Source organism: Poecilia reticulata, linkage group LG2, assembly GCF_000633615.1.
Source record: "Poecilia reticulata strain Guanapo linkage group LG2, Guppy_female_1.0+MT, whole genome shotgun sequence".
Classification (NCBI taxonomy): Eukaryota; Metazoa; Chordata; class Actinopteri; order Cyprinodontiformes; family Poeciliidae; genus Poecilia; species Poecilia reticulata.
Genome location: NC_024332.1, coordinates 30,714,725 through 30,740,488, shown reverse-complemented (window position 1 = coordinate 30,740,488; position 25,764 = coordinate 30,714,725). Strand labels below are relative to the sequence as shown.

The 25,764-nt window shown below is 38.9% G+C and overlaps 1 protein-coding gene across 1 annotated transcript in view; it reads left to right on the top strand.

Annotated features, from left to right (window-relative positions):
* The window catches only part of LOC103458345 (obg-like ATPase 1), a 53,001-nt gene extending 31,184 nt beyond the window's left edge, over positions 1–21,817 (top strand). The window contains exons 8-11 of the mRNA XM_008399047.2: positions 10,524–10,664; positions 11,232–11,328; positions 17,044–17,166; positions 20,284–21,817. Of these exons, the coding sequence (XP_008397269.1) occupies positions 10,524–10,664; positions 11,232–11,328; positions 17,044–17,166; positions 20,284–20,385 (463 nt within the window). The 3' untranslated portion in view covers positions 20,386–21,817. The remainder of the gene's footprint in view (positions 1–10,523; positions 10,665–11,231; positions 11,329–17,043; positions 17,167–20,283) is intronic.
* The last annotated feature ends 3,947 nt before the right edge of the window (positions 21,818–25,764 follow it).

Genomic DNA, 25,764 nt, shown 5'->3' with positions numbered 1-25,764 from the left:
GCATGAACATCCTGTTAGAGATCGTGCTACATAGTCTCTACCAATTTGTCCAGCCTTTGACTAGGCCACTCGAGAACCTAACTTGCTGCAGCCCCCAAGTTCACTTGAACTTAAGGTCAAGAACTGATGGCTGGATATCTTCCTTTTCACAGCAGCAGACTTTACAGTTCCATTGCTGCAGACAATTTTTCAGGTTCTGAAAAAGTGAAGTAGCTCCAGTCATCACACCACCACCATGTTATTTTTCTGAACTGCTGTTAGTTTACTCCAGATGAAATGAAATCTCACAGAACCTTTTGTCTCGCAGTTCGAAGAACATTTTCACTAAAAGTCTTGAGGATCATCAATGTGTTTTTCTATAACTAGGAGCCAGGTGTTCATGTTATTTTTGGTCGACATGTTTTTTTTTTCCTGGGATCTTTCTCATGGATGCCATTTTTCCCCCCAGTACTTTCATGTTGTCGAATCCGGAATACTGACCTAAACTGAAGCAGGTGAGGTCTGCAGTGCTTTAGATGCTGTTGTGGGAACCTTGTGTAACTCTTGGATTAGTGCTTGATTCACCTTTGGAATATTTTTGATAGATTGGACACTCCAAGGTTCCCCGCTGTTCCATATTTTACTGTTTATGAATAACTGGAGTCACAAAGCCTTAAAACCTTTTAGTAATGTCAGTGTCTTTGTTTCTCATCTTGATCTTTTTTTGGGATTGAAACATGATGTATTGTTTTTTTTTATTTATTACATGCAGCTAGAAAACGCCTTTTTAAGTACGTTTTTGGTTGTTTAAGTATGTCATCAAACAGGCTGGTCTGTGGCAAGTGAAACTGAGCGCAAAGAAACGTGATTCATCACAGTTAATTCATGATTTAACAAGGAGGTGCAAAGCATAACTTTTTCCACATGAAGCCAGGTTGGCTTGGATAGATTGTCTTTTCCATTAAATTCAATCATGATTAGGAGTCTGTATTGCTCCGGGTTATCTTCGTCTGGTATAAAAGTTAGTTTAACAATCTGAAACATTTAAGTGTGACAAAAAAACTAAGAAAAAAAATAACAGAAGAAATACGTGAGGTCAAACTGTTTTTTTCTAAACAGCAGGTGTCAAGCAGTTTCAGGATTCTGTTCATACACTGATGCAGACTCACTATTTGGTGAGGCTGTTGCTGTTTTGAACCTTTCTCATTCACTGAATAATGCATTATAACTTTCTATTTATTATTATAATGTGTTTACAGCTTCATTAATAGGTACTTAGTCATTTGAAAGGTAAAATCTTTCCACACATAAAAATGCAATTTACCTAACAGCGCTCTTTGCCATCCTGCTGGTGAAAATACTCTTTGGACACTAACGCATAGTTGAAAATAATTCACAAGAATGCCCTTTCATATGCCCCTGAATAGCTTGAAAATACAATATAACTAATTTCTTACAAAGCCTCTTTTTAATCTTTAAATATAAAATGTTTTCAAAAATTGACATTAGAAACAATTTGACTTTGATTTGAAGTCGCAGTAGAAACAAAGGATTGAAGCACTTTTTTTCATTTTTAAATGACTGGATTACGTTTGTTAGCAGTTGGCATAATATAATTAACCTTAAAGACCAGTACAGTGAAAATATGTAGTAATAATGACTCTGCCTTGCTTGGATCTGATACTCGGGTCGGCCTGTAGGAGGAGCTTGAACAATTAAAGTGAAGGAAGCACTGACTGCAGCAGCAGCCTGCCAGAAGAGGTGATCGGTTTAAAACAACAGATTTAAGTCTGTACTTTGTTACTCTCATGTTTATTTAAAGAAATCTTTTCATGAGATGAATCATTTTCACATTTATTTTATGATTTGTTCTTCGAAACGCTGAAGAAATAAAATAAGATGTGCAATTTTGGAGTAGGAAGTATAAAGAGAACCCCCCCTTAAACCTTCTTAAAGCTTAATTAAATGCTGTAAAATTAGCTAAATCTGAATCATTTGACATTCACTCTGAAAGCAAATTGTCTCCTAATGCAATGTGCAAAGGTCTCGAATCGTGAATTTATTCTTTTGTTTCCAAACAGCCTGACTTAGTGGTCTTAATCAATTCTTCTAAATGCTTTCTAAAGGTCTGTCAATGTTTTTCTCTAAACTTTTACTCCTTTTTATTATTGTTCAGCGCACTACTTCACTATTTTTAAAATACATTTATTATTTGCTGTGTTATTTAATACTGACTAAAAAATCATTCAAACATGAAACAGCTCAAGAGATAAACAGACAACTAGTTTTTCAGCCCTTCACCATTTTTTTTCCCCATTCATTTTATTCTTTACTTCTTATATCAGTGTTGGTAATTTGGTTAAGGCCGATACATAGAATAAAAACTAGAATCACATTTCAAACCACATTTGCTGCAGTTACAGCTGCAAGTCTTTTGATGTATGTCTCTTCAGACGTTCTTATTTTGCAAATTCTACATTTTATTTAACCTATGACATATTACAACACATGACCCAATCAAAAATAATAAAAAAAACTAAGCAGAGATTGTAGAACTCCTCCATCTCATGATTAGTATAAACTGATGCATGAAACAGTGTTTTAGGAGCAGCAGCAAAAATGCCATAGATAAACCTGAAAGGACCAGAAAGCAAATTTTTGTTTGAGTCATTTTTAAGGAAAACTTTGGCCTTTTTAAGCAAACAAGACATACATGAGGAGAGGCTGAACATTTTCATGCACACTGTAACTGATCTATTCTTTCCAATCGGTGGTTTTGTGGCTTGCCACCCTGATCCTAAGGGGCACCACGATATGGCTCATGAAGAGTGCAGAGAATATGACGATGAGGTTAATATGTTGCCATGAGGTATGAGTGTTTTTCCATGGTTTTATTCTCTCTGTGATAAAATGGTAAATTCTCGAGGCTGTAAATAACCTCAGTACTCAATATATCCTGTTCACCTTTCAAGCAGCTGGCAAATCAGCTGTGGATGGATCAGCGCCAACTGCTGCACTGCAGTGTGTGCATTAGAGTTAGAACTGTGTCAGAAATATGAAACTGATAAAGCTTGAATTTTTCAACAGACACTTTAATCTGTAAATTATTAGTTGATCACCTGAACATCGAATATATCCGTAAGTATTTTAGCTCGTGCTTTTTGAGAGGTTACATGATGAAACATTTATGATTTATTTTATTTTTTTAAAATAAGCAGCTCTGTATTAGGAAGAGCTTAAATGTGACATTCAGATTTCTGTATTTGCTTTTTCTGACTGTGAAAGAAATCAGTTTGTTACAAAAAWTTTTTTAAAAAGTCAAAAGACAATGTGACTCCTTCCCATTTAGTCAGACCCAAACGTTAAGGGAGATGGAGCGGGTCCCCTGCAGCTCATAATGCATTTAGACACCCGTGCAGCAGGGTGGCATCCTGAAACTCTTTTGAAGGCACCCTGGGAGTCGCTCACCTGTAAAGCCTAAGCTTTGACATTTTACAGACAAAAGAAATGTCTGCGAGAGTCAACTTTGCCTAATGATAGATCCCCATTGCTCCTGCTTTGTTGCATGGTGCTTCATATTTTATGGGGGTTTTTTTCTGATAAAGTTAAGAGCAAACAGGCCTGCCACAGAGAGTCTCCTGCAGCCTCGGTTGCCTTAATGAGACAAATAAATGAATTTAGTGTTGCCACATAGAGCTCCTGAAAGCTTATTATCAGGATTATTATTGAACTGTTATGAATGGTGGAGGGGGAAAAAATAAGATGTTGGACTGTAAGGAGGGGGGCCATGATGGGCTGATGCTACATATGTCCTTGATTACCTTCCTTCGGCTTTTATTCTAATAAGTGGCATTCTTTGTACTCCCTGGGACAGCTAGACAGTCTGACACACGATGAGAATAAATATTGCATGTGGTAGACATTAAGCTGTCATCCTGAAGAAGAAAAAAAAAGGAGACGAGATGGAGAAATCTGTGTGGTGTTCGTCGGCGCTACACTTTGCCTGCTCTTGTCACAATTGTCACATCTTGATGACTCCCCCCTCTCTACCCCCAGCCCCCTTATTTTCTCTCGCCCAGTCAACCGCCATAAATGACAGCATGGATACCCCATATAGAGAAAAATTTTGGCGATGCAGATTGTACTCTTTCGGGTTTGAATTCATAATGTTTGCCCTCTCCTTATCCTCGCTCACTCGTAAATACCCCTAAACACTGATCTGGCTCTGAAAAACGTCGCCTCGACAACCATTTTGAGGACCGAAAACTGAGACCGGTGGCTTGTTAAGCGTTCACAGTGTGCGTAGATTTTTAAAGTTGGGAGATTTAATGGGTGCAAAATATCAAAGAAAATAAAGTTACTTTAAAAAGCTTGTTACCAGCACACCCTCAAGGTTTGTTAGCGATACGATGCTCTTAATTAAAGCTGCTCCCATTGTGCGTCCACTGCGTTCTGTTTCCTCCTGTCTGCGATTGCTTTGAAGGCTATAAGAAGTTGATAATATTGGGAATAAAGTGTGTCTGTGTGTGTTGCTCAGAGGCTGATGTGTAATGTTTTTTTTTCTGTGCAGCTATGGCCACAGGGAGTAGAGAGCGTCTGCACTCTTGTCGCTCAGGAGCTCACCACTGGGAGGATGAAAAGCATCCCACAGAGATTCTGACTTCCTAGCCTCAAAAGCCACCATGAGCTCATACCTCTCATTTCTGTCTTCCTMAACAGAAGAAGAAGAGGAGGGGGATCGTGTGCTGCAGTATCCTAACATCATAAATGACTCATCTTTGCCAAACTGTGACCAGCAGAAGTAGAGGACTTTCGGTTTATGTGTGAAACAGCTCGGTTTCAGGTGCTGGAGCCTTTTACCTGTAGGCGTGGAGCGGGTTAATCTWTCAGCTTTTCACCGTTCAGTTGCATCTGAAAGGAGAATCCAAACTGGAGGAGGTGACCCACCTCTCACTGGCTTAAGTGGTGCGTCTCGTTAATAAAGTCTACCTGCGTCCAGACGCAGGTCATTGTCTCAGGTAGAGCAGTCCCTGTGCTTTTAAAAAGAGGAGGCCATTGTTTTCCCCCTCCCAGGCCATTTAAGCAGATCAAAGCTGGGACAAAGCCTAGGAAAGCCCCGGGCATAYAGAAAGACAGGAATTATCCCCCCTCAGGATTCTCACACAAAAAAGGACAAATAAGCTCCAGAGGGTGGCCCCCTGTGGGACGTCACTATTCAGAGGCAATCTGTTGTGGATGGTTCAATTGTTTTTTGTTTTTTTTCCCCCTCATTATTATTTGCAATGTGATGTTTTAAAACAGGAGCACTGTAAACGAAACAGGCATTGAATCAAAAGCCGTTTGTGTTGATGGACAGAGCCTCGCAAAAAATATTAGTTTCTCTTGAACTTTTACATGTTGTGGTTATAACCTTTTCCCACATTACAACCACAAATTTATATTTGGTTTTTTGGGGRAGATTTTATGTGACGAACTGCCAAAAGTTTAAAGAAAATTACAAATGGTTTTCTTACAGATGAAAATCTCAAAAGTGTGGCGGGCATTTGTATTCAGCTTCCCCTGGACTTTTGTGGGTTATGTCAGTCATTTTACATGCACAGTGTATCTGAACACAGTAGTCCAGACTTTGACTGGACCATTCGATTTTTACCACTGTAGCTCGGACTGTTTGTTTTTGTCCTGCATGAAAAGCCTCAAGTTCTTTGCAGGTTGCGTCAGGCTTGCTTCCAGTATTCTCCTGTTCTTAGTTCTCTTCATTTTACCATTAACCCTGAGAATCGTTTCTGTCCCTCCTGAAGGAAAACCTGCCCTCAGCATGATGCTGCCACCACCACGCTTCACAGTGGAGATGTGCAGAGTTAGTTTTCCACATAGTGGTTTTAAYCTCTGTTTGACCAGAACTATTTCTTCCACATGTTCGCCGTTCCYGCTACATGACTCGGGTATGCATATGGGACTTCTTGTGTATTTTTTTCAACAACAGYGTTCTTCTTACCACTCTGTTTCTTAAACAATAAATTGCACAACTAATAGTTGCTCTTCCACCTGAGCTGTGAATCTCTGCAGCTCCTCCAGAGTTACATCAGTCCTCCATGACGTTTGCTGTGTGAATCRGTCTTAATGATGCTCTTTGTTCCCCATAAACCTCTGAGATCTTCACAGAACAGCTCCATTTATTATTAAGATTACTAGATTACATTTAGGGGTATCAGACTATAGGGAGATGAAAACAAATAGATTTTTTTTCTTCTCCTTTGTAATTATATGCTGTAGTTTGTTGGTCTTTCACCAAAAGTGTGTGTGGGAACGTTTAGTTGTATGAGTGTYTGTGCAAGGCACCGCAAGATAGACACAATGTTTTCATGTTGACCTGTTTTATTCATTAAAAAAAAAAAACATGCATTCTGGAAAAGTTTGATCAAACTGTAAGTGATAGCAGTTTCTCTGTGATCTGTGAGTGAAAAGCAGCAAACACGGCCGGCGCCTTTGCCTGCGTTCATGCTGCTGAATGATTAGCAGAAATAATGTCCCTGTCACCCTTAATCACATTAAAACGTGGTTAACATTTAATTTTTCCCACTTGATATGCAAAAATTTCCACTTGATTTGCAGCCGAGGCCATTGAAGTTCCATTATAAAGAGAATAAAAATTTCAGGCATCATTTGTTCAGAGGGGGATATCAGGACCAGAAAGTGCTGAATCCGTCTATTAGCAGAGCAGTGAGAGATGGCACTCTGCATTGGGACATAATGGGAGACTGACAAGAGACACTTGCACTCAAACAGTCTTTCTTCAGAGTTGTAAAAGCTTTCAAAAGTGAATCTAACTAAGGGAACGGGTTATTCAAATCTTTTATTGTTGGATTTGATCAAATCTAACTAAAAGGGATGAAATTAGATTGTAAATCTGCTCAAGAAAGACATGAAAGATGAACTGAAGCAAAGTTTACATAAATATTGCATCACATTTGAACATCCACATAAGTAATTGGAAGCCGCATAAATACACGGAGGAAAGTAAGACCAGAACATGGTGGAGATGCTGACAGAATTGGTTTCGGGCTCCGTGTTGACGGTGCATCAAAGCTCTTAATTGACAGCGCTTTGTTTCTGGAGTTGAGGCAAGGGGGTGTTTCATGTTCCCTCATGGCTAGGTGTTTGTCTGCTCCTATGTCAGTCAGTGCAAGGACCCAGAGACCCCCGGTGCTCATTTGCGGCTCACATTCTCCGTCTCGGCTTCACATTATTAAAATCATCCCTCAGCCCTCCACCAATAGCCTCTTTGTTACCCGGCCGGCTTGGCTCGGCTCTGTCAAAGTCTTCACCAATTACAGTCCCAGGTACAATGGTCTATTCAAAGGATCACAGCCCTTGACTGGTGTGGAGAGAGTGATTTGTGAATCATTATTCAAGCCGCCTGTAGAGAACGCAATACCTGAGGAATGCAAATAACGTGCCACCAAATAGACAGCTGTGCCGCTAAAAGTGACAAACTACAGCTGTTATTATCTCAGATTGGATTTTTCCCCCCTCATGGAGCGCCCCTCCGTCGCCTGTGTTTTGAGGCTTTTTGGCTTTTTCTTATTTTCCTGCGAGACTCTGGTTGCCACCTTTATTCAAAATGCAGAAAGAAAAGGGAAATATTAGGTTATGGCTCTTAATAGCTGTGCATGTAAACTGAGAAACAAACTGACACTTAAACAGCATTCAGTCAAAGCAAACGGCGCCGTCTTTGTGTGTGTGTTACCCTGTCATATGTTGTATATTGATAATCATTAGGTAGAAGCGGTGATCTGGTGCTRCGGCCGATAACGCCGGGGACATTGTTATTGGTACGGATCTGATATTGAGGCGCTCCGGGTTCCTCCCAGTCTTTGATTCCATATGGGGCCTTTAAACAGGAAACCAGGATTACACATAATGACAGGGCCCCCCTCAGAATCAATCCGGGGCCGACGTGTGAAAATGGATTTGTGCGATGCTGCTCTTTGCCATCCGTCCAATCCCAGCCTCGGAGCTTGTGGAGCTAATCTCATAATTGCCCTAACCCCCTTGTATTGTTCTGGCTGAGGGTTGCCATTAAGTGTGAGGATACCTTTGTCCTGCAATGTCAGGTGTCCCGCTGGAAGAGGGAGACAGAAAAAAAAAAGAAGACATGACAAAGACATTTAAAAGTAAGGAAACACTTAGTGGTTATTTGTTCCTTTCTCTCCAGGCTCCAGGCAAAATGTTTATTTAACACCCAGCAGGTAAATTAAATGTCCCCCATAGTAAAACACTGGCATGACAACTGAAGGTCTSGGTTTTATGTTATCTGTGGAAATGTTCTTCTTTTAAACTCCTTTTTGGCTGAATTTCAAGTTKTTTTTTTTTACTTGCCATTTGTTTGGTTACATTGGTTTTTCTGATAGGCATACTGCACCCTCAACCATTAAATTGCACCCCTTAAGTTCRCTTGCCAATTTTTTGTTTCTCCCATCCCGTCATCTTCTCTGCGCATATCAGGAAGATCAACTTTTTGATTTCTTGCCAAGTCTTGCTTGTCACAGTTCCAGCTGTTTTAAGCTGTTTAGTTATTGCTCTGACTGTGTTTTAAGAGCAGGTTTAGGTCAGTAACTCTTTTCTTGTAGCATTTTCCAGACTTAGGGTTAGGGTTAGGGGGTTTGGTAGGGTAAGGGTTAGGGTTAGGGGCTGCACGTCCAGTCAAAGCTGAGATTTTGCACAGTTGCTGCATAAATTAAATGTGAGTCAAACTCCAGTGTGAACCTCTGACGGTCCTGAAGTGATAAAAAAAAAGTTTTGACGTCATACGTGGCAAAGAAATGACAATGCAACAAGGTCCAGAGTGTGGCAGACACAATTCTGACAACTTCCACCTACATGGCGCCTGCTGTGCTTGTTTGGTTCATTATTTGTATTCGATGGAAATGCTCCCCACTTCTATCCGCACTAAACTGTGATGTGTGTCACATTTCAGCACTGAAATAGTCTGATGTAAGACAACATGAATGCACAGACTGAGATCCTTTGTGTCTGCAGTGTGAATGCAGATTGTTTCTTTATCAGGTCACATTTATGGTGCGTTCAATTTTGACTCCGAATTTGGAGATGGGGCCTGGGAAGGATGTGACACTTGAGCGTCTTCTCTTGGCAACATTACCATTAGTGTACAAGATGATAAAACTGTAATTATCCCTATTTTAAGAAACATGTTTACAAGCTGTGCTAGTAGTTTAAGGAGATTTAAAACTGTCAAAGAGCAAATAAATAGTTTAGATTTGCTACATTACCTGCTGTGTGTTCTCTTTGCACAGCATCCATAGTCACAATACTGAGCAAGAATTCCCACTTAGGCAATTTATTTTATTACTTCAACTCAGAGTAAAATTCATATRATATATAGATTTGTTAAATGGCAAAATAATACAATATTTTTTTTCTCTTGCTTATTTTTTGCTTAGTTATTTTGAAGTAAAACCCAAAATTCATGATTTTGTAGGTCATTGAATGGCCAAAACAGCATTTTCAGTGTCTTTCTATTGATTTTATGRACACTTTTAATTTTGTATGAGAGTGATGTTTGAGTYGTCATTAACTGTAAGCATAAACATGAACACAAATATTACATAGATATGTAATAMATATGTATGAGTTTCATCTTTTCCTTTAAGTCGAATTACTAMAATAAATTGACTTTTTTATAATTTTATAATTTATTGTGATGCACCTGTATTTCCAGCCAAGATTGACTAAAGCCCATCCTTTATTTGCATATATGCACCATTATGGTCCAGGTCAGCTAGTCGTAGAAAACTAATGAACTAGTTCCTTTTTTAGTAAAAAAAAATTACAAAACAGCTTATTTACATTTGATAGTGCCAGCTGGGCTCTTATAAAGAAAGTCAGAAAAAGGATCATAGAAAAAAATTTATACTAAATTTATTAAAATTACAGGTTGTTTTTTTTTCATCGTGAGTTGTTTCCATTGTTAGTTATTAAAACCAATTTATTGTCTCAAAATCAATATGTTTTAAAACCAAATGAAGACATTCTTTAGTTCTCTGTATGAATCAGAAATATTTAGAAGTGAATAGTGAATATTTTTTCACTTCTYCCTAAGATAAACTTTGAGCTTAAGTATAAATTACAACCTTGTAGCAGTGATTCAGTAATGCTGACAAAAAAATCCAGGTGTAGGTCTAAGAAATACTGGCATATAAGGCATTATTATATGCTATTTTATATCTACAGGTACAGAAAATGTATCAAATAAAATTTAAGCAATTTTCTTTGTACATAAARTATCAGTTAACATAAACACTAATAATAAGTTTATTCACTTCTGGTATGCTAACCATAAGCATAAAAAGCATAAAATCTTACTGCTTTGTTTACGTCACTGTCTCCATTCAAACAAATCCATTTTAAACTCTCCTAAAAAGACCTTCATATTCTCTGCTGCTCTCATGAATATGGATTTCCAAGGCCACAACAAGTACCCCCTTCTAAATCAAATCTTCCTTGGTTTGYCATTTCTCCATCAGGTTGGTGAAAATCAAGGAGTGGGTGGACAGTCACGACCCCGGAGCCTTGGTCATCCCCTTCAGCGGCAACCTGGAGAGTCGACTGCAGGACATGAGCGAAGAGGAGAGACAGAAGTGCTGCAAAGAGCACAAGACGCAGAGGTTAATTAGCATTCAGTCTCCCCACACTTTATTATCAGCTGTGTCCTCCATGCACTCCTTTAATTGCATGTGCTGATAGAATAATAAATGGCAGAGTAATTACCATTATAAAGCAAAGGATCCCTCTTCTTACTGAACAACTCAGTCAAAGGGTTTTCCTCCAAATTAAGTTTTTAACTGTCATCTGTCATCTGTAGGTATAATTATAACTTGGTGCATTTTGGGTTTATTGTTCTCGTCTGAAAACCTCTATGGAGAGAAAAATTGTGACAGCAGAGACATTTTTTTTTTCTTTTTCTTTCTTTTTTTTTTCTCAGAAAAGACCGAGGCGTCGAGTTGAATTCTTAAAAATGTTAAATGGGACTACAAGCATTCTAATTAATCATGCAAACCATTGGAGAGTTGAATGTCTCATGTGAAATGAAGTGACCCATCTTGCTCGCTTAATGAGTTTGTATTGGAATAAAAATGGCGCCTTGCCGCTGACGGGAACTTTTCCCAGGTGTCAGCAAAGTATAACAAAACGATTAAGACCCTTTGATTCACGCTGAAGTTTCTCTCCACCAGTGCCCTGAGCAAGATCATCAAGGCGGGCTATGCGGTCCTGCAGCTGGAGTACTTCTTCACCACTGGCCCAGACGAGGTCCGTGCCTGGACCATCCGGGTGAGAGCCGGCCACGGCGCCGCGTGAACACACACCGCATCCTGCGTTCCACCCTGCTGGCACCCTCTCTGATATCACACACTTCCAACTTTGTCATGGTCGTGCTTTAGCTAGTCATTACAGGCTGAGGATAACTTCAATTACTGGTGAGCTGCTGAACGGTGAAAGTGGGGGCCCACATTGATTGAGGAGGACAACAATTGATTTTGCCCATTACGTCCGTGAGAATGTTTCCATCCTGTGCAGATCTGCCTGCCCTCCTCCTGCCGCTGGAGATAAGGAGGCCGTCCATTGTGCCTGCCTAATCTGTGTGACGGAGGGTGTCTGTGCCAAAATTGATGTCGCTTTTCATCCGACTGTTTGTGGGCCTTGCCGGGGGCTCCTCCTCCGTGTGTGTCTCAGTTTACAGAGCCCTGCCCGCCAAGAGCTCCGTGCAATGGGATCACAGGATTTACATCAATACAGATGTCGGCTTTGCATGTTGGTATTGTGCGTTTTCTCTCTTTTTTTCCTTTTCTTTAAGTGGATGGAAGTGCATATTTAAAATGCATTTTAAAATTTAAATGGAAAACCAAATGGGTTATGTGTCATATATTATTCARGCTGTTTCGAATCACAGTTTTGCAGTGCAGAATGAATTTAATCCATTTAAAGAAGAATGCACACTGTGAAAMATTTCTTGCATTATTGCACAAAGAAATTGTCACAAGAACATCAGAATAGGTTTTTTTTCTGAATACCAGTTTTACTATCTCCAAATGGGTCACAGAATATTTTTTTAGCATTTATAGATTAGAAAATTCTTGAATTTTAATTTTAAACTTGAGCAAAGTTTGCGTTGTTTACTCACWTCTTCAACTAAAAGTTTAAAAACACGGTTTGTTTCATAAATTTGCACTTTTTCCCTCTCGGGCCATTAATAACCTCTCATCACTATAATAACCATGAAGCAAACTGCCACTTAAAATCCCTGTGAAAACAGACTAAAGAACAAGAAAAAAACTGTTTTATGAAATGTAAAAAAAAAAGATCTCTTGAAATTTTTAAAGAAAAATGTTGAGCTACAACCACAAACCTTAATGAATTTCTTGATATTTCATAGACAGAACAAAGTCGTACATAATTGATGCATAAAGTGAACCTTGGGACCGATCTCAAGTCTTTTGATGCCTCTAGCGGATTTTCTTCAGGGTTCCCCAGTATTTCTCTACATCCATCTTCCAATCAGCCCTGTCCAGCATTCCTGTCCCTTCTGAAGAAAAGCGTCCCCTCASAATTGCAACATGACAAAATGTGAAAGAGCACATTTATTTTTGCAGTGTAGACGCCAGTCATTTTCTCCAAAATGAGGAAAAATGTGGGACTTTCTAGTCTTAAAAATGAATAGTGATTCTTCARATTTCAACAAAGCAGATCCAGAACTGTGGCTCATTTTTGTCATTTCACATTTACAAACAATCAATTTACTAAGATGCTACAAACCCCATTAATCCATAAATATTGTTCAGTTCAGTTTCAGTTTTTGTTTGTTAATTCTCAAAAGTCCAATCCAGTTCATTCCAATTACATAGAAGCTAGGACTGCATGACATGCAAATCCTAGATATAAAATCTCAGATCCAGTTTTAATAAATTTGGTTCATTTGAAGACAATCCAATGATATAATAACATTTAATCCAATTTAGTGCAAATAATAAACCAGCTATAGCTATAGCAAGCTCAAGAAATTCTCTCTTTATTATCAATACAAAACCAGAACTAAAATGGGTTTATTTTAAGGTTTTGATTTTGAAAATAAAGTTTCGAGTAAATCAAATTAAATCYCTCTGAACACTKGGAACACAAAATCCTTTAAAATAATTGACTATGGGATGCTTTCAATGGTTTTTGTTTCATTAGATTTTGAATTTGAACACAATCTGCTCAAACTTATAAAAAGCACAGCAAACTGTTCTCYGTGTTTCATTAAATTCCTCTGGTTGAACAGGTCAGTCTTTCCGTCTCGTCTCGGGATGCTTTCTCTCCTGTGCTTGTTWTTTACTGAAGAGTCTAAAACTGTGCACAGGCCTGGGGTGAAAGTGAGCTCACTTCCTGTTTTCTCACGAAGAACTTGTTATGTCTCAGTCGGATGACATCACCGGATTTATATCATGATGACTGATGTCCTTGCTATTTACAATAAAAGCACCTGAATGCTTCAAAGATATCCTTAAAAAACAGGCTTGTGACTCCTCTGTGTAAGTGATTACAGCCAGCCTCGATTTGTGTGTGAGGGGCATTTAGTCAGGTAAGCATCAGTGAGTAACTATATTAAGCCAATACATCTTGCATTGTAAAAACTACGCTCAGCAATGTCATGTTCCTAAGTTCTTTAACATGCTTTATTAGGCAGCCTCGAGGTGACCATTATCTATCAGCCTGCTCTGCATAGCTCTTAACTAGGACAATGTGGCTCTCCTGTAAAGTACCAGATGAAAAAAAAAAATTCAAACCCTTAATCTATTTTTTTTTCCTCCACATAGACAAACCTTGATACTGATTAATGGTAGTTAAACACACAAGTACTCTGTCAGTGAGATTGCAAATAGATGGTAATGTATTAGAGTCATTAAATACGCATCAGTCTTGTGGCATGAAATATGTTGACCCCAACCTGATTATATACATAATTAAAACCGCTCAACAGCCCCTGAGCACGGCGCTGCGGAGCGGCTCGACAGACAGGAGTCACGATGATGCACGGCGGCCACGTCACTTATTTGCCTCATTTGTCATTTCCGCACATCTTTTCTGTGCATATAAATTGCAACATTTCATCATTCAGCACTTTTGTCTTAAAGTGGTTCAGAGAATTTTTACAAAACAATTCGACCGATACAAAAAAATGTCTCAAAATGGGCTCTGAAGCATGAGGCGACATTTTGATTCTTAGTTTTTAGCTTAAGAGAGTTTCTGCTCTTTTACTCTCTTCAGCCAGCTGAAGTTATTTAGTCAGAATTACCCTGTCAAAATAATATTCTGGTTTCTCAAAAGTAATTAGCTTTTAAGACCATCTTATTGTTATGCTACTGTATCTGAAGTTGGTAATTTAATTGTCTTTTTATTCAAATAATCTATAATTAATTATCATAAAATTAAATAAGAAATGTCCGAAATTGAGAAATATGTGACTGTGTTGTTTGTTATCCTGAGAACTGAATAAATGAACATGAAAAACACCTTGAAGGTGCAGAACAGCGCTAAGTAAACAGTTTGTTTACTTAAAAAGTATTTGCATGAAGTTCTACATCTGTGAAATTGTCTGGTGCCACAGAGGAATTTTAATTGAGTAACTGTAGGGCTACGTTGTACTCATAGGTTGTATGTTGTGATAAAGCCCACATTCTCTAAAGATTATGTCCTGATAGTTAAGATCGTGGTTGTAGCTAGACAATAAAACATGGGTATCAATTCTAAAAAAAAAAAACAACAGCAAAAACAAATCCCTTATTCTCACTGTCCATTTACCTTTGATAATGGGCTCCAAGTCTTGACCTTAATCTGGATCTCCATCCACATATCCTCCATCAAATTTAAGACAGATACTTGCCTGGTCATTTCAAAATGTTTATTCAATTTACATCATTCAAAAATAMTTYATTTATCCCAAAGGAAAACTAAATTGTATTGTAACTTTTATACTCCAAGTATTTTAAGTCATTGTAGATGGTGTGATGTGGGCAGGAAGGATCTCCAACAGCAGTCAGCCTTGCAACGAATCTGAAGACACCTCTGACAGAAGAAGCTGTTGTCATGTTATGACCGCCTCATGGCTGTCATAACATGCTGACAGCTCTATATTTGGGCAGCAGTGACAATATTCCCAGTAACGTGTCATGGCACACATCAGTTGTTGAAAAGCACTTTCTGATCCATCTCGTTTGCTTTTGCCATTCCTCTTTAAATTTCCATGAAGCTTCCTTTTCAACCCTTCTGGGATATGCGGTTGTGGTTCAGGTATTATTTGAGCTTTTGAGGTGCTTGTTGTCACAGTTACGCATCATAACTACCAGAAAGTAAAACATAGCATCCTGCTACATAGCATCCAAAATCATGGGAAATAATTATCATAACCTTCACTGCCTCAACCAAGAAAATTCAGAATAATATGGAATAATTGTGAACCAAATCATAAATTTGTTTTTGTTTATGAGAACCTCAGAACCAAGCTTCCATGCAAGCAAGAAACTGGACCAGGTTGTTTTGAGTCGTACCCCACGTGAAATTCTCCTACGGTTTGTGTGAACTTCCCAGAAAGAAGTTTGTCCAGAGCTTCACTCTGAGCAGGAACAAACATAAACAGCCTCTTCTGAACCTATAGTGGGTTTTAGGTTACATTTATGTTCATGATGATGAATCTTGTCCATCATACCCACTAGAGAACATCCCAGCTGTAACTCTTGACATTTTAAATTGTAACAGTTTTAACTTACCTTAGTTTGCAGCAGATTTGTGGCAAACTAATCTGTAGAACCACACAGCACAAGCCCACTGACTATACTAATACAGGTATGCACTCAAAGAGACACTGACACTTTAATCCATCCATATGGTCCCAAAAGCCTCGCTATGATGATTGTTATTTTCAGCCCTGAAACTTTGGTTTGTTTGCCTAGAAAGTTTAGTTTGTTTGGGGAGGTGTAAATGCACAATCAAACTCTGATTCAGAGCAAAGGAATCGAGGTTCTGGTAAACCTAAAACCTAGGTCTTTTTTTAAAGTGAATTCTGGAGTGCTTTGAAGGTATATGTGAATGCCAAGCTGACCAGAGAGCTCTCCAAAAGTGGGAAGCAGACTATAGTGTAGGGCATTCTGGGTAAATACGACCAAAACAAATACAAGAGTCTAGCACTAGCTGGAGAAATAGCTTTTGTCTTTTAACAAAATCAAAAGAGAAATCCTACAATCACTAAAATTTGACGCCACTCCGTTTTTGTTTATATTTTGTGAAAAAGGAGGCTGTGCTCATGTATTCTTCGGAGATCTTTCTGTCATTTCCTTTAGTGGTTCTTGGTGCAGTGCCACCACAGGCGAGGCGGTAAATAGGTTTTTCAAAGGGTCTGGTTCACTTGACACAGTGCAGTGTGAAAGCAAACTCCACCAGCTGAAAATATAACACATGTTGCCATTTTGGTCCCCTATCGAACTGAGTCCACCAGACACCCTCAAGTACAGGATATTTGAAGATTTCTGAAGTCAAGCAGCAGTTCGTAGAAACCTATCTAACATGCTGTGATATCTTTCCAGGCTAAACGTGAATTTGAATTTCCAAACTCTGGTGTGTCACAATAGTCTGACCTGATAGAGTAAGGTCTACACCACCTTAGCCTCTCACTGCAACACTGGGTCCCGGTACTGTCATGACCAGAGAGCTGAGCAGCGACCCACAATGAGGCAAGATTGCTTGGACAGAAATCAATACAGCTAAGGAATGAGAGTCAGAAGGCATTGATAGCAGCGCCAGGTCCTTATCGGTGTCCAGGCTGCCCTAGCAGGCCACAGCCGAGTGGAAAGCTATCCAGAAATCTGGACAGAGGCAAGAATACCCAGCGACTGAAAAACACCCCTGGAGTCATTACGCTGCTATCACCCTATCAAACACCATGTCGCTCGCATGCTGTAATCCATCTTCTCCAAAACAATTCATTTGTCCTCTCCTCTTCTTCTTCTGTGACAGAAAGGAACTAAGGCTCCACAGGCTGCGGGGAAGATCCACACGGACTTCGAGAAGGGCTTCATTATGGCAGAAGTAATGAAATTCCAGGATTTTAAAGAAGAAGGCAGCGAGAGCGCTGTCAAGGTGAGCAGTTAGTGTGCCGGAGGAGATGAGGGGAAAGTCTCCTGTGATCAGTGGAGCTGACAGTCGCCACGCAGCTTCGACTGAAAACTCCTCTTCACCTTTACTCGGGGGAAGAAATTACTGCACACACTCAGGCACCACCAGTGACAAGCCAGCTGATTCTGGGTCTAAACACTGCCATTGTGCTCCAGCTGTGCATATCTTTATCACAATGTGTTCTAACTGGCTGATGGCAGCTCTTGCTTTTGACTTGGCACAGATGCTCAGAGGAAGCACTTCTTCAGCTCGCCAGGCGTTTATCAGATCTGTACGGTGCGCCGTTAGCTCAGAGCTCTCCCGCGCCAAGTCCCTGCTGTAGGCATGTGACAGTGATGTAAAGTGGCAAGTTAAATAAAGTGTAAAATTCCTCAAACAAGGACTGCTTCATGGATGGGTAGCGCAGGAATATGACTTGCATGTCTTAGTTATGTCTGTCCGCCTTGGTTTTGACCTGTTAGCTGTTTGTGTGCAGCCTCATGTTAAATGCAATAAGATACAGCGCATTGCTAAATTTTCACACCTACTGAATTATTAAATTTTTTTTTGTCACATTTCAGCCACAGTAACCAACAAAATACACAGGGATTTCATTTGATAGACCAGTGCATACTTGTGGTGTGGAAGGAAGTTTCAATTGGTCTTTTTTTTTGTATTCATAAAAATCTGGTGTCTCTGATATCACTAAGCAAAATCCAATGCGACCACCTGAAAATCAGCTTTTTAGTCTCAAACTCTCAATTGGACTTAGGTCTGGGCTTTGACTAGACCATTCTTACCATTCTCTTGAATTTGCTTTGATCTGAATCGTTCCACCAAGTTTCACCATGAGAATAATGTGTACCGAGTCGAGGCATAGGGTTAGTTTTCAAATGTAAAAGTATTAAGCAGTTCCGTTTTAGTTTCATCTGGTGAGATCTCCGTAATGTTTCCTATGGTTTGGGCCAAACTGCAGATGTTAGACAGGGTTGCAGTGGTGCCAAGCTGGGAATTATAAACCAACCCTTTAAACTTGTCCACAACTTTATTCCTGACCTGTCTGCTTCGATCTTTCTGATTTATTTATTTATTTCAAACAGGTTTTTTTAAAAACAAGACAACAAGCAATCAAAGGACAGAGAAAACATGTGCATACTTAACAAAATTATGTTTGATCTGCATTGTTTTCTAACAAACTTCTGAGGCCATCGTAGATAAGCTGGATTTCAATGTAGCTTAAAAGTCTTTATTTATTAATCAGGTGAAGGCAGTTGGTTGCCATATATTTTTATTAGGAGTATTATAAAAAGGGGAATTAAATACACATTTCACTCCTTTATTCCTTTATTTAGTATATACATTAAAAAACCCTTTTCTTCCACTGATACATAAAATCCTGGTTAAATATAATGAAGATCCTGGTTGTGATGTAATTAAGTCTGAAAAGGATTAGTAATGATTTTACAAGGCATGGGATTTTTTTAATGAAATACATCAATTTCTTCAAAAAAAAATGTACAAATGGTTCTAATGTTTAGATTGAGCATAAATTTCTACTCTGCAAGCTGAAAGTACAGAATAAGAAATTAACAAATTAATGCAGCAAAATTTTGTTTTTTTCTGATTAAACAAACCTCGTTAAATTGTGGCTTCATTAAATGAAAGCAGAAGGGGCTAACTTTGCTCAGCATAAACCTCGTCATCCGCAGCCGTAAGCCATGCTGGCGTGATCTCTTTATCAGCTGCATCGACTCCTTGTGCCCACTTACAGACTCAGCTAATGTAATTATGGTGGCACAAAAGGCCCGTGGAGACCAGTGAGGAAGGAAGCACTAAAAAACATTTACACCTCTTTAGTATTCGAGCCCTCTTTTTTTAAAATATTTTTTTTTGTATTTAATGCAGTGGCGGTGTATTGTCCACACCCCCAATAAGCTGCTAACTGAGAGTGAATCGTGTTGGTCTCTGRGGGGGTTTCACCATTGTTATCCGGGGTTCAGATCTGAGTGTCAGGTCCTCACTGCTTGCTCTCACTTTAATCCCTTTTTGAGCCTCAGAAGAACATGGAGCGTCTCTGACTGCGGCATTAAGGTCCATGCTATTTAATGCCAGTTGTGGGAATAGGCTGCATGAATAGGGCCAGAGTACGGGGATATCACATTATTAGTAATCATATCTGCTTAAGCCAAGCTTGCCGCTCCAGATGGCTGCTTTCAAGTGCAAATGAACCAGTTAGATGTGTCGGGTTTAATACATACTCAGGAATCACAAATAGCCATTGATTTTTTTTTTTTTTCCTGTCTGCCTCTCCATCCTGTGTTTCTGGTGGTATTGAGCTTGGATTAAATGGTCTCCTGAGCCTTTTAAAGGGACATTGATTCCTCTAATTAATTGTGCACCGTGCAGAACCAGAATGGATAAACCTGTCTGTGTTAGCACTTCAAGTCAATTATTTTTGAGTTTGCCCGGGAAGGAGAACAAACACTTACAGTATACAAAAGAAATGTTAGAACTTATTTAGTTTCCTTGAGAAGTTTCACATCGCTGTAATCAAAGACTTATTAACATTTTGTGCCTGTGCACATGAAGCTCAAACGAGCAGACGAGAGGATTACTCGCTCAGTGGGAATTCAGGCACCCCCACGCGCAAAACACGCGTGCATTTCTGTGTGTGTGATTCAGTGTGTGTGTGCGCGCGTGTGTGTGCACGTGTATGTGTGTTTGCATGTTTGATATACATAAATGACAGTGGCGCTACCCAGGGGTGTGCTTGGGGGCAATGGCCACCCCTACAAATTTTTCCTGCCCACCCAACTGTCTGGCCAGATAGTCATTTATTTATTATTTGTTTGACCCTTTTCTGCGCCCACGTATATTTATGTTTTCCACAGTGTGTTGATTGGGATTTTTTAAAAATGTTTTTAGTGTGCCAATTCACCTCTTTAAAAGCTTTCTGGAAGCGCCTCTGGCAAACACAGTTTGATACCACAATGCATCGTGAATTAGGCTTAATAGTTAATGTAGTTGGCGTGATGATATTATAGACTTACACTAGTTCTGCTTGCTCTTTTCTTATTTAGTCCTTCTTTGAATTTCTTTCAGGCAGCTGGGAAATACAGGCAGCAGGGAAGAAACTACACGGTTGAGGATGGAGACATCATCTTTTTCAAATTCAACGCACCAAATGCACCAAAGAAAAAGTGACTTAGGAAGAATATTATAATGTTTACACAACTGATTTTATGTTTCATTTCCTCTTGGGGCCCGTACATGCAGTGCCACCAGAAAGTATTCACACCCCTTCACTTTTTCCACATTTCCTTAGACTTATTCTGAATCAAATGTGTGTAAAATGTTCTTTTAAAATAAATCTACTCAGAATGCCCTGTAAAGGAAGGAACGTATAGAAATACGTTGTCAGACATTTTTGTACATTTTCTAAAAATTTTAATATTTGAGCTTAATAGGAAAGAAAGCACTCACACCCTTTGAAGTCACAGTCAAAAAGGAGATCTGCTTCTAATTTCCACAGTTTTTCCTTGAGATGTTTCTTAAACTTGACAAGCCTGTGGTACAATTCAGTCGATGGAATAGAATCTTAAAAGTAATCCATTTGTCTGTAAGAGCTCTCACAGTCGACGGTGGATATTGGAGCAGAAACCAAGCAAGCCGCAAATCTGGAGAAGGAAATAAAGACATTTCAGCATCATTGTACATAAAAAAGAAATGCTGTTTGAAGATCTGGCTGCCTGAACAAACTGATAAATGAGGGAACTTTTTTCGACAGCAGTAACTGGGTGACAAATATACAGAGGTTCTTTAAGAAAGCCTTCTCCAGAGAGTCTAGAAGCTCAGACTTTTTGTCATCGATTCATCTGTCAACACAAGAATCCACCATCGGACACTGCCAAGATAACAAAAGGAATGGTTTCAGACTATACTGTGAATGTCCTTGAGTGGCCCAGTCAGAGCTGGACTTAAATCTAAGTGAACATCTTAGGTAAATGATCTAAAAAGGGTTTTAAAAACTGATCCAAACGTGTCTGAGCTTGAAAGGATCTGCGGATAATAATGATAGATACTCAAAGCAGGTGTACCAAGCTTATAGAGACGGTCCAGCGAAGACTTGAGTCTCACTAAAGGTGCTTTGACAAAATACTCAGCAATGGGCAAGAAACACTTGATTAATTTCTACATCTATCTTAAAGGCTGTTTTTTCCAATATTTGTTGGGTAATGTGTGTAGATATGCGGGACAAATAAACACTCAGATCTATTTTGGAGCCATACAGAGTGGGAAAAGCGAAGGGTTGTCAAAACTGTCTGTTGGCACTGAAGTGCCTCTTCTTAAGTTTTGGTTCCCCACGTTGAGAGACAAAACAGAGGTTCTGTAAACTGTGACAGATTCTCTATTTAAGATCAGCATCAGGGATCTCCCCCAGCCCCCTCCAAATTGTAGCAGCATTTTAAGGAGCATATTACTCTCCAGATACTTCATTAATCTCCATCACGGGTGCCAGCGCTGACACAGCTGACAGTGGAAACAATACCACCTGCTCTGCTCCCCCTCCTGCAGATAATGCATGTTTTACAGTAGGCCAGATGTCTACACTCAATAAAACATTTGACAAAAACCAGCCTGTGTGTGTTTAGGGATGTCTGTATTGAGCCGAGAGCTGCATGGGGATGGCGATAGCGGTCCTGCCGACCACTGATTAGAGAATTAAAAGACACAGCTGACATTGACTGTAGTGTAGAGGGGACAATTATAATTAAGTCTGTTAAGTGATGCTGATTTTGGAAGGGCACATGGAGGATGCAGGTGCTTTTTGCCAAAAGGAAGTGGTCATTTTGAATTTGTATTTCCAAACAGATTGAACTAACCTTTCACTGAATGTGTGTGCTCTATCTTTGCCCTGAAACCAGAGCTGGCCCAAAGCATAAAAAAACTAAGTCACTCATAGTCAGAGCCCCAAAGCCAGCAGGGCATAATTTTTTGGGTGGTGTTTTGTGGCAGCTTTTTCAAAAAACCCTCTTAAGTTTGTTTTGATATTTCATGGGGATAAATATTTTTAAAAAAAAAAAAAAAAAAAAAAAAACACATCCTGCACATAATTGTTTGTAAGTGAGGTAGAACCCAGTTATAATGCTATTCCCAATCAAGTAAAACCGAAGAAACAAATTGTAATATGTACCTTAAGAATATTTTAAGCTTTTACACATATAGCATCAAATTTAGAAAAATAAAAATGGAAAATATAAAATTCGAAAGAAAAAAAACAAATAAAATCATGCATCTTTATAGGTCTATGCAGAGTACAATTTTCACTCTGTTGTTGTGTAGTATCTGGATATCTCTGAGTTTTACAGGATCAACTTTTTATTACCAAACAACCTCCATTCTGTGTAYTACACCACAAATAATAGCCTGAAGAAATATGTTGCACTATTTTTCTTCAGCCAGTTGTATTTTAAAATTGATTGTATATGTATTGCTCAATATTTAAAATTAAAACACAAAGTATTCATACCCCTGCAAGACTAAGGCTGTCAAATAATCTTAATGCAAATGTAATATTAGCCTTTTGGAGTGACCAACAGTCTTTACTTGAATCTGATGGGAAATCTTTAAGGGGAGCTAAAGACTACAGTGATGCACTGAAGCATTTCTGCCTCAAAGATTTGAATTTAATCACCCAAGAAGAATCACCAAAACATCAGTGAAAACGTTAAAAAAAAATCTGGTCAGCTTGTATACAGGGATCTGACTTTTTTTTTCTTTTGGTTTTTTTTTGTCATTTAATTTCAATTTTCTTTTTTTGTTGAAATATAAAAAATACAATTTTTTTAGTTTTATCTTATGGGAAATGCCTTTGTTGAATTACAATAAATCTATATCAATATCTCAGAGGAATTTAAATGAATATTCAGGAATCAACATGTTTTATAAAATAATTTAAACTGAATGCTTGCCTAAAGCCATAAAGTACACACAACACAGTAGAAGAAGCTTTGATGTTGCTGTTTCTTTTTGACTTGAAGTTCAGTTTATTTATTTGATCTATTCTGTCTTTATTGATGCATAAAGAGCAATTAAGTAAAATCAAGCTTCAGAAAATTCCTTACAAAACTAAACTGTTCAAAACACCTTACTGTCAAAATTAGAACGGCAAAGAGTCACAAACAAACCCTTACAGGCATAAATAGTCATTTCTTTTAGCTGTGGCTTCATAAAAAGAATTCATCAGCGATTCTTCTTGACCTTTGACCTAACCTAGGAAGCAGATCTGAACCATTGAACACAACACTTGAGTCCCTCTTCATTCCAGGATTAGGTTTTTGATGGGTTTACAGAAAACAAATGCATATTAACAAAACGAAGCAAAGCACTAATTCACAGAGCACTTTCTTGCAAAAAAAACAACAAAAAAACTTCACATTTCAGAACACTCGATATAGCATGAAAATAGATGTCTGCACAATCCGGCAGTGCAGCCAGAAAACGATTCCTGTTGTCTGAAGTAGTGTTTTTCTCGCCCCTATACTTTGTGTGTAAGTGTTTGTGAAGCATTTATGCTGATGGAATTGCGCCGCTGCAGCCCGAGCTACTTCGGAGTAAGATTGTGTTCTCGGCGGGAGTCCGGACAAAAGAGCTGTAGATCAGCAGTGCTTTGCTGAATATCTCGTAAGCATTAAGAGTGCAGCGAAAGAAAATGGCCATTTGATGGGGACGAAAAGATTGAATAAAAATGGTCATTTTGCAGGAAAAGAAATGTGTTGCATATCCAACTTTTGGATGGGATGTTTTGCGGAGGCAGCAGAAAGCATGGTGTTTGTCATGGAAATAAGGGGGATTACAGTCTTTGAGGTCTGAGATCAGTGGCAAAATATAGGAGGGTGTTCATTGGGCTTATTTAAAAAGCAATGCGGAGGAACATATGTGTATCATAAACCACTGGCCTTATTTTGCTTTGTGTTAACCACCGATTTTAATCACTCAAACTCCAAGCAGCACACAAAGGAGGGACCCAACACTTAGAGCCCTCATATATACTCCTTCAACGAGCTTCAGCGGACAGTTTTTTAAGTGAAACCATTCAAATCCTCTGGAGATCACAATGGGGGCTTGAGACAAAAACTGCTCTTGCATTCTTCTTGGGATGGCAGTGGTGTTGGCCAACCTAAACCCCACACAGAAGATTATTCATCTGCTGCAATTTTGAGGCTCAGGGATTGATGAGTTCTTCCCAGTGGTCTGGTTCGAGGAGAATTTTGTTTTTCATAAAGTGCCTATAAATCTCCTCAGTGCGAGTAATAAAGCTATTTAGAATCAAAACATCATGCAAAAAAAATCCCTTGTTCAATCCCCAACATGATGTTTCAAGCTTTGATAGCAGCAATTTTCCTGTCACATGAAAGGGAAGATTTAAGGATTCAGAAAAGGATTTTGTGTACCGTCTGTTGTTGTGACATCATTGTTCTTATTTCAAATGAACATTCGAGCGCGACACCATTAAGAAAGGGGGCGTGCACGTTGCCRTCCGCGGTCATTATCAGGTGGATTTGAAAAAGCCGCGCTGCAGGACTCATAAACCAGGAAACGTGACAGAATCTCTGCAAAAAATCTTCTGTCAGTGCCATCAATCAAGTGGTGCCACTCTGGCCCGAAGCAAACCACYGTGGCATCAAACCAGAAAGAGCAAAGAGTGGAAAGCTCGCTTTTAAAACACACACCCAGCAAAATAGACCATGGCCTGCTGTCGTAAATCACGCTGCACTCTCACCAACAGCCTTTGAAGAATAAAAAAAAAAAAAAGGATGTATGAGTTTTAACAAATAAACATGCGGCATTTTTCAGAGCTGTAACTATGCACAGGGGATTGTGTTGGGAAATCTGATGGTTGTAGCAAACACACTGCAGTGTATCATTACAAAGAAGAAATTATCTCTATTTTGGATGACAATAAAAGCCATGTTGTAATTGTTGTTATTGTGTGATTTYCTGCCTGACACTATATGCTGCACATAGTCAAAACGGCACCATGATGTGACAAAAATAACAGTAAAATGTCCATATAGGAGGGTTTATGCAACAATTTCCCCTCCCTTATGTTGTACCACCATGATACAGCGAACTGCTTTGATTTATTGTTCACGCTGTCAAGAGGATGACACTTTGTTGATGCAGTGCTGAGTGAAAGGAATGACATAAACAGCTGAGCTTCGCAAGGCGTCATTAGATTTTACACTGAGGTTTGGTTTCTACTTTTTGCTATTTATTTTCTATGTTCTGTCATCAGTGTTTAACTAAAAACTATTTATTATTAATATTATTCACTGAGTACTTTTCAAAKTTTTWGTCCATTAATCTGAAATGTTTTTAAGCTCTAACTAGATTGTAGTACTTACATTAATTATGAAAAATGACCTAATTAATTACTTAGTTCATAACTTAAGCAGGTGACATCTAACTTTTCTAACTTATATATGGGTGGGGTATTTTTAACTCCTGATTGTGACTCAAGTTATTTTACACCACAGTTATACAATGACAACACATCCATAGAAATCTTGTCTGTTTGCT